General features: G+C 44.5%; 1 protein-coding gene across 1 annotated transcript; it reads right to left on the minus strand.

Moving 5' to 3' along the window:
• Positions 1-2,826: 2,826 nt before the first annotated feature.
• On the minus strand, positions 2,827-5,904 carry LOC119307303. Its single transcript, XM_037583380.1, has 4 exons — positions 5,371-5,904; positions 3,657-4,666; positions 3,462-3,543; positions 2,827-3,322 (listed from the first exon to the last, which is right to left on the minus strand). Exons 1-4 carry the CDS (start codon positions 5,812-5,814, stop codon positions 3,116-3,118), a joined length of 1,743 nt encoding a protein of 580 aa, XP_037439277.1. The 5' UTR covers positions 5,815-5,904; the 3' UTR covers positions 2,827-3,115.
• Positions 5,905-7,559: the final 1,655 nt, after the last annotated feature.

Genomic DNA, 7,559 nt, shown 5'->3' on the forward strand with positions numbered 1-7,559 from the left:
ATATGGTGCACAATTTTTTTTTATGATCAAATTAAATCTCAAAAATGCAAGCTGACCTTAGAATGGGGAAATAACTAGGAGCTGCAATTCTAGTGGTGTTGAAAGTGCACACGTGATCCTTTACCTTTACGCCGGTAATGTTTATTCTGTGCACTAAGACTTGACACCTAGATCCGATCCTTATCACTAGCTCAATACTGGACGAAGAGGCTCGTCAGAATTTTGATGAAAAGTCGAGGTTTCTAATAATGTGCGCCCCTCTTTTTTTCCCCTAATGTAAAAAGGCACAACCCATGCCAAGAATCATCGGTTGACTTATTGATGGTTCAAATCCACAACGTTCATGTAACCATAAAAAATTAATCACTCTGGTGGCTATGGGTTTGTGAATTTTCAACTATACTAACTAGGCAATTTTCCCGTGTGCTAGCTCAAAAATTCAAAGCTTAATTTAAGATGAATTGTGTATGAAGGAAATGACCCGAATCAAAAGCTATTTTTGGAAAATAGAAATGTTGTGTACTTACATTGTGTGCAAGCAAAAGAGTATGCATGTACGTTGGGCAAATTAAATTAGGGTCGGCATGGGCTAAAAATAGTGTTAGTTGATGTTGACGTGGCATATTTGGTGAGATGGAAGGTTACAGGTTGAGAGAATTAAATATAATTAGAGATCAACTATTTAGAGATGTCGAATTCGAAAGGGGGACAACGGGTCAGTTACGGCACCCCTTCATTCGCGACTTGAAGCAAACAGGCGACGAGTTTCCCTGTCTCCCGTCAGCGGCACCACCGATCTGCCTCGTCTTTTGTGGCCTCGAGGCCGTGGAGAGACAAGGTGGGTCCCGACCCTTATTGGCAGGAGGGCTTGGTTTCTAGGCCTTTTTTGATTGGCTAGAGTTTTTGTCCAACTCAGGAAGGCGAGAAGGCGGCGACTCCCTGAAGATAGAATAAGGTTCTCCCTGCCTAGCCACCGTCACGATGGTGCGTCTATGGTCGTCGGAGGGCGTGTGGAGGTTTGTCCCAGGCTAATATCGTGGGATTCGGTCGGTGTTGGCCTCCAGTGGATCCGCTTGGATCTAGTCTTCGCTTATGTACACTCATGTGTCTACAAGTTGGATCCTTCTTATCGCTTCTCTTCGTCGACAACAGTTGTTGTCCTGAGGCACTGGTCCTGTCAGATTTTAGCACGACGACTTCCTGACTATTTAGTACAACAAGATTTGCCCTACTCCGATGAGTAAGGGGCTATGACGGCAACACGTCTTTGATTCGTTCCAGTGCGTTTACTCGTCGTTAGGTGATCTACGGATCTGGATATAATTTGTATTACTCCTAATGTTCTTCGTACTACCATGACAATTGATGAATAGATCAAAAAAATTTCTTGTAAAAATAATAAGAATTAAACGGGTTAAGTTGCCGTGACAAATGGGAGGGATGGTCTTCGGTTTCAAAATAGGTCTCAAGTCCAAATATTCTCGTCGGCTTCTTCCAGGTTTTGCCTATGAAATCTTTATATTTTCCCAATTTAGACTTGTCATAAGCCCTAGAAAGCTAGTTAATCCCCGATAGCTCAGACGAAGATGACTTATGGTAAACGAAATTACTATGCGGACGACAGTATCCCGGCCGAATGGTGGACGATGTTGGATTGAACGGCGTTGTTTAATTTAGCTCTACTCATGTACGGCTTGATGTGTTACATCGTCTGAAAATCGTCCACCGTTGTCGTCTGTGTAGCAACGTTCTATGGTAAAACAGCAAGCAAGCCAGATTACATCCTAAGGTTAGATTCATCGCGTGCAAGACAAAGATTTTGTCCTATTTGTAGGGTTTGACCTCTCAATCTGCCTAACTCCATGTCAGCTAGCATGATTCAAGGAGGTGGTTAAATTGTTAAGTATTCCCTCCGTTCCTAAATATAAGTCTTTTTAGAGGTTTCATTAGGGAACTACATACGGATGTATATAGACATATTTTATAGTTTAGATTCACTCATTTCGCTCTGTATGTAGTCACCTAATGAAATGTCTAAAAAGACTTATATTTAGGAAAGGGAGTATGTTAGACCAAAACATAGTTCCATGCATGCCAAAAGGGCAGGCTATTGAAGGGCCAAAATACCACCCTATGTCCCTATTAGCCAGCACCAGGCATGTAGTGGTACTACTAATGCTGTCAGGCTCCTGCTTAGGATGCCTATGAGTGATAATTTGTTAACTACTACTCAGACCTTGTTCGGAATACCGGGGGCTCCTTTGATTCAAAGTAATTCCATCGAATTTTTGGAGGATTTGAATCCTTAGGAATGGAAACGTTAGAAAAAAGTTTGTAAGGGTTGTTCTGCACACTATTTTGGAAGAAATTTTCCATCCACTGAAAGCTCTTTGCTCAATTTCTTTGTTTCTCATGTGGTATCAAACACTGTTTGGTATAAAATTCCTACGGTTTTCTAATTCTACAGGATTCGAAAGGACATTCCATTTCAACCATGTATTTTTCCTATTCCTGCATTTTGAGAATCCTGCGATTCAAAGAGGCCCTGAATTTTTTCACAAGAAATTTGGAAACGTTAGGTTGCGGCCAGAAATGTGGATGAATTTACAAGTTCGAGAAGGTGTCTTAGTCTGAATATTCTGGTGGGTTCTTGAAGGTTTATCTTTGTGTTAGCTAGTCTTTTTTCCTTTGATTTTGAGCTATCATGGGCTAATGCAGTCTCAGACCAAAATGGCTTATGGCAAAGCAGCAAGCAAGCCAGATTCCACTCTTGAGCTGACCAATTAATATATATCTTTTCTTGATAAAATGTCATATTTTTCCTTTTTCTACAATTACTACCAAGTTAGAAAAAAAAGATGATTTAAAGTTCTCAGTACATTAGTCAGCACTTAGCAGGCAATTAACATTAGCTCATGTTATCAATGGCAACATGCCACTGTAGCTCAGGTCACAGCCATTCAGATTGTACAGACTACAGAGCAAAACAACACCTACAGCACATCGATTCAAATAATTTCATGTACATCTTGTCCCAGAGGCTTGCACTGAGACCATCAGGCTTCTTCTTTCAGTCAGGCTGCATTTCAGAGGCAATCTGAATTTTGCTTGGTTTTCAGCAGAGGAACCAGCTGCAGCACCGGAACCGGGACGGCACGCGGCCGGTCTTCCGGATGCGCTCCACCTGCCGCGCCAGCCGAACCGCCCGCCGGTTCCGCCTCGCCTCGACCCTCGCCTGCTTTCCCTCCACCTTGTGGCTCAATGTGGACAGCCTCTTGGTCAGGCTGTTCTTCGCCCTCGCCTTCATTTGATCGGCCTGCACCTGAAATGAATTTTTTGCACAATTACATTCTGTAACTTGATACAATGCATGATCAGAATTTGTTGACACACAGCTGGGATTTGTTTCACAGTTTTGTCAGGAGAATGTAACAAGTTTAGGAGTTCAGATGGAAGCTGACCTCTGCATGCCTCATCTTGGCTTCGAATTTGGATTTCTGGCAGTTCTCCCACTCCTGAATCTTCACCTCCTTCCTCTGATATCTGAACCATCATGACCAAAACAAAATAAGATAAGATTCAGAAGAAAATGCTGTGTTTGAATGAAACAATCAGGCACAAGAATCAGGATTAAAATGTGGAGATTCTGCTCGTGCCTTGATGCGAGTTTGCACTTCTTGGACTCTGCCCATGCCGCGGCTCGAGCTTCGAACTCCTCCTTGCTGGCTTCGTCTTCTTCGCCGGTGCTCTTGTCCGGCGAGGTGCGGATGCGGTCCTCCTTGCTGGCCCAGGACGCGATGCTCATCTTGCCCAGCTGCAGCCCGAGCGCGGCGATCTCCCGGCGCGTCCTGATCTGCAGCTCCCGCTCGGACGCGGACGGCGAGGCCGGCACCGAGCAGAGCGGGCTGAGGGACGGCGTGGCGGCGCCGGCCGGGGTGCCGCTCCTGGACTGCTCCTGGCTGGCGATCGGCGTCATCTCCGTGCCGACGTCCCTCATCGACACCGACGACGACTGCGCCACCGCCGGGGCGCCCACCTGGGTGCGGAGCTTCGTGTCGCGACGCTGCTTGCTCGCCGGCCCGGTCACCGACGCCAGCGAAGACGACGAGGGCGAGGGCGACCGCGGCAGCTCTGTCAGCGCGCTGCCGCCGCTCGTCTTCTTCGTTTCCGACTGCGGCGCCGCAGACTCCGGCACGACGCGGACGCAGCCTCCGCCGACGCCGCTGTGGCCGTGCACGGAGGCAGCCGCCTTCTTGGAGAATATGGGGTTGGAGTGCACGACGTGCCTCCCGGCGATCCACTTCTCCGCGTCGTTCCACTTGGACGGCACCTGCCTGAAGAAGGGCCCGAGGCCGGCCACCGCCGCCCTCTCCTCCATGTGGAACTCGAAGCTGCCGCCATTGCCGGAGTGAGCAGCAGACCTGCCGTGGCTCCCGCTGGAGCGCGACCGGGAAGAAGAATCCGAGCGGTCCTTGTGGTACTCCGAGGAGCCCTCGTCGAGCTCCTGCGGCAGGAGGCTGTTCTTGGGGTGGTCGTCGGCGTGGAGCCTGGACGGCGACTTGCTGGCCGCCTCGTCCTTGCTGGCGGCTCCGTGGGGATGGGGATGGGGATGGGATCCCATCCCCAGCAGCTTCATCCTCAGCTTCGTCGGAGACATGACCCCCATCTGCATCCCAATCACACCCACACAAATCAAAATCAGGGGCGCTAACACATTGATCCATAAGTAAATGTGCTGTTAATTTCAGTAAAACTGATCCTATGAATGTGTGGGAATTTGTGGCGATGGATTGGCTGCAGAAATCTGTGCCTTGGTTTCCTCCGCAGAGGAGGGAGGGGTTGACTGCTCCGCTGCTGCTAGCGAAGCTGCCATTGGGGTGCGATGGTGTGAGCAGAGAGAGCAGAGTGAACCTCTTCCCACCAACATCAAACCTCACTGAGCTCACTCACTCACTCACTCACTCACTCGCACACTGGAGAATGAACCGAGCCCCCACTCTGGGCATGGAGCAGCAAAGCATGGCCATACAGGGAAAGGGAAAGAAGAAGAAAAGAAAAGAAGGTGACCCTATACTATAGTGTTAGTGTAGTGCCTGCCATGTTACCCATGGGACAACAAATCCAATCCAAAGCCCCATAAACGCGCAATGCACTACAGTTCTCAATGCTGGAAACTGCTTTGACACAGTGCTAGCAACTCATGAACAGAGATACTCCCCTCTGATAGAAAAAAGATTTAGTGGTATCTTTGTTGTGGATGGAAACCCAAATGCTGCTAGTAGCACAACGTTGTGGATGGAAACAGTGATGACTTGACACCGCCATGGATGAACACGGATAAATACACAGAGCAAAGAAAATTAGCACTACCTGAACCTTGTGTATCCTCTCATACTCCATGGTGACAGTGCCCCTCAATCTCTCTCTCTCTCTCTCTCTCTCTGATGCTGATGCTGGTGCTGGTGCTGCAAGTGGAGGAAAGGGGAGGGGAGGGAGGGCAAAGGCAGGATAAGATTGCTTTGTTAATTCTCTGGGGTGGGAGGAGCGGGGCAGAGCAGGTGATGGTGGTTGAAGCAGCAAGCGTGCTGTGCCGAGGGAGAGCGGGCTTTTATATAACCGGAGGAGGGAGGAAGGCACGTGGCGGTTGGCGACGAGGAGGGGTAGCGCGTGCCGCTGGGCCGTGCGATCGACACGTCGCCGGATCGGACGGACGCTGTCGGGACAAGGGCGCGTGCGGCGGAGCAGTGTGCGCGCTGAACCGAGCGTCTGCAGTCCGCCTAGCTGAAGCCGATTGGGTTCTGGCCAGTCGGCCATGGCAAGGCCGACCGGTGCCCGCAAAGTCCTTTTTACCGGAGCTTGGAGCTACCGGTGGTTCCCCAACCAATAAAATCTTGCCACCTCAGAAGTTGTATCTATGTATTCCACTATTACCTTCATTTAAGCCTCTGTATTTCACCAGCTTGGACCCACTCATGTGATTTGACTTGCTAGGCCACGCACGTGATTCCAACCACAACACCCGCTTTACACGCATGCCTGAGTCACGTACACTTCACACATGTACAGAAGCACATACATAGCAAGGTCAGCTTATTTTGTTCAAAGGATCAACCTCTCTCACTTTAATTTAATTTAAAATCTTTTATAACACATATTTGAATTTCAATGAAACTTATTCCATTCAAGTTTGATTTCAATAGTTTGATAAATAGATTTTCACTTTTTAATCTAATTCCACACATTCGGAAAAAACTAATTTATATAGTTTCATATTTCCCAAAAGAGTGAAACTATTTATTTTTCAACTTTCATAGAGCTGATTTGTTTTCTTAAAAAACATTTGACTCCTTTCAAAAACACATTTCACTAAAGAGTGAAACTTGGTATTTCAAAAGAGTGTCATAAGCAATTTTAAATTTTTACTAACTGGTTTCATTTATTCAAATAATTCCGGTGTCATTTTTCACAACGAGTGAAACTGTTTATTTGAACCTAAAGCTAGATTTCAATCCTCTCAAAAACTGATTTCAATAATTTCAAGAACCCATTTACGCATTTCACTCATTGAAACAGAATTCGGTTATTCCAATTTCAATTTCATATTTCACAACAAGTGAAACTAACTATTTTAAACTGTCAAATAACAAATTTCAATTCTTTCAAAATAAGATTTCACTCATTGTGAAAACCATTTTCACTGTCATATTGTACAAAATACTGAAACTTACTATTTCAAAAGAGTGGCATAAACAATTTTAAATTTTTACAATGTAATTTCAATTATTCCAATTCCATTTTTCATATTTCACAATGATTGAAATGATTGTTTTAACCGTCAAAGAACTGATTTCAACTCTCTCAGAAGAAGATTTCAATCATTTCAAAAACATACACTATCATATTTTACAAAATACTAGAACTTACTATTTCAAAAGAGTGGCATAAACAATTTTAAATTTTTACAATGTCATTTCAATTATTCCAATTCCATTTTTCATATTTCACAATGATTGAAACTAATTGTTTTAATCGTCAAAGAACTGATTTCAACTCTCTCAGAAGAAGATTTCAATCATTTCAAAAACATACACTATCATATTTTACAAAATACTGGAACTTACTATTTCAAAAGAGTGGCATAAACAATTTTAAATTTTTACAATGACATTTCAATTATTCCAATTCCATTTTTCATATTTCACAATGATTGAAACTAATTGTTTTAACCGTCAAAGAACTGATTTCAACTCTCTTAGAAGAAGATTTCAATCATTTCAAAAACATACACTACCATATTTTACAAAATACTGAAACTTACTATTTCAAAAGAGTGGCATAAACAATTTTAAATTTCTACAATGTCATTTCAATTATTCCAATTCCATTTTTCATATTTCACAATGATTGAAACTGATTGTTTTAACCGTCAAAGAACTGATTTCAACTCTCTCAGAAGAAGATTTCAATCATTTCAAAAAACATACACTATCATATTTTACAAAATACTGAAACTTACTATTTCAAAAGAGTGGCATAAACAATTTTAAATTTTTACAATG

Source organism: Triticum dicoccoides, chromosome 5B (assembly GCF_002162155.2).
Source record: "Triticum dicoccoides isolate Atlit2015 ecotype Zavitan chromosome 5B, WEW_v2.0, whole genome shotgun sequence".
Taxonomy (NCBI): Eukaryota; Viridiplantae; Streptophyta; class Magnoliopsida; order Poales; family Poaceae; genus Triticum; species Triticum dicoccoides.

Excerpts from the sequence above, each read along its gene's own strand:
- LOC119307303 (XM_037583380.1), bottom strand. The coding sequence starts at position 5,814 with ATGGCCGACTGGCCAGAACCCAATCGGCTTCAGCTAGGCGGACTGCAG. Across the intron at positions 4,667-5,370 it reads AGAGGATACACAAGGTTCAG|ATGGGGGTCATGTCTCCGAC; the intron begins GTAGTGCTAATT and ends ATTGGGATGCAG. Across the intron at positions 3,544-3,656 it reads AAGTGCAAACTCGCATCAAG|ATATCAGAGGAAGGAGGTGA; the intron begins GCACGAGCAGAA and ends ATGATGGTTCAG.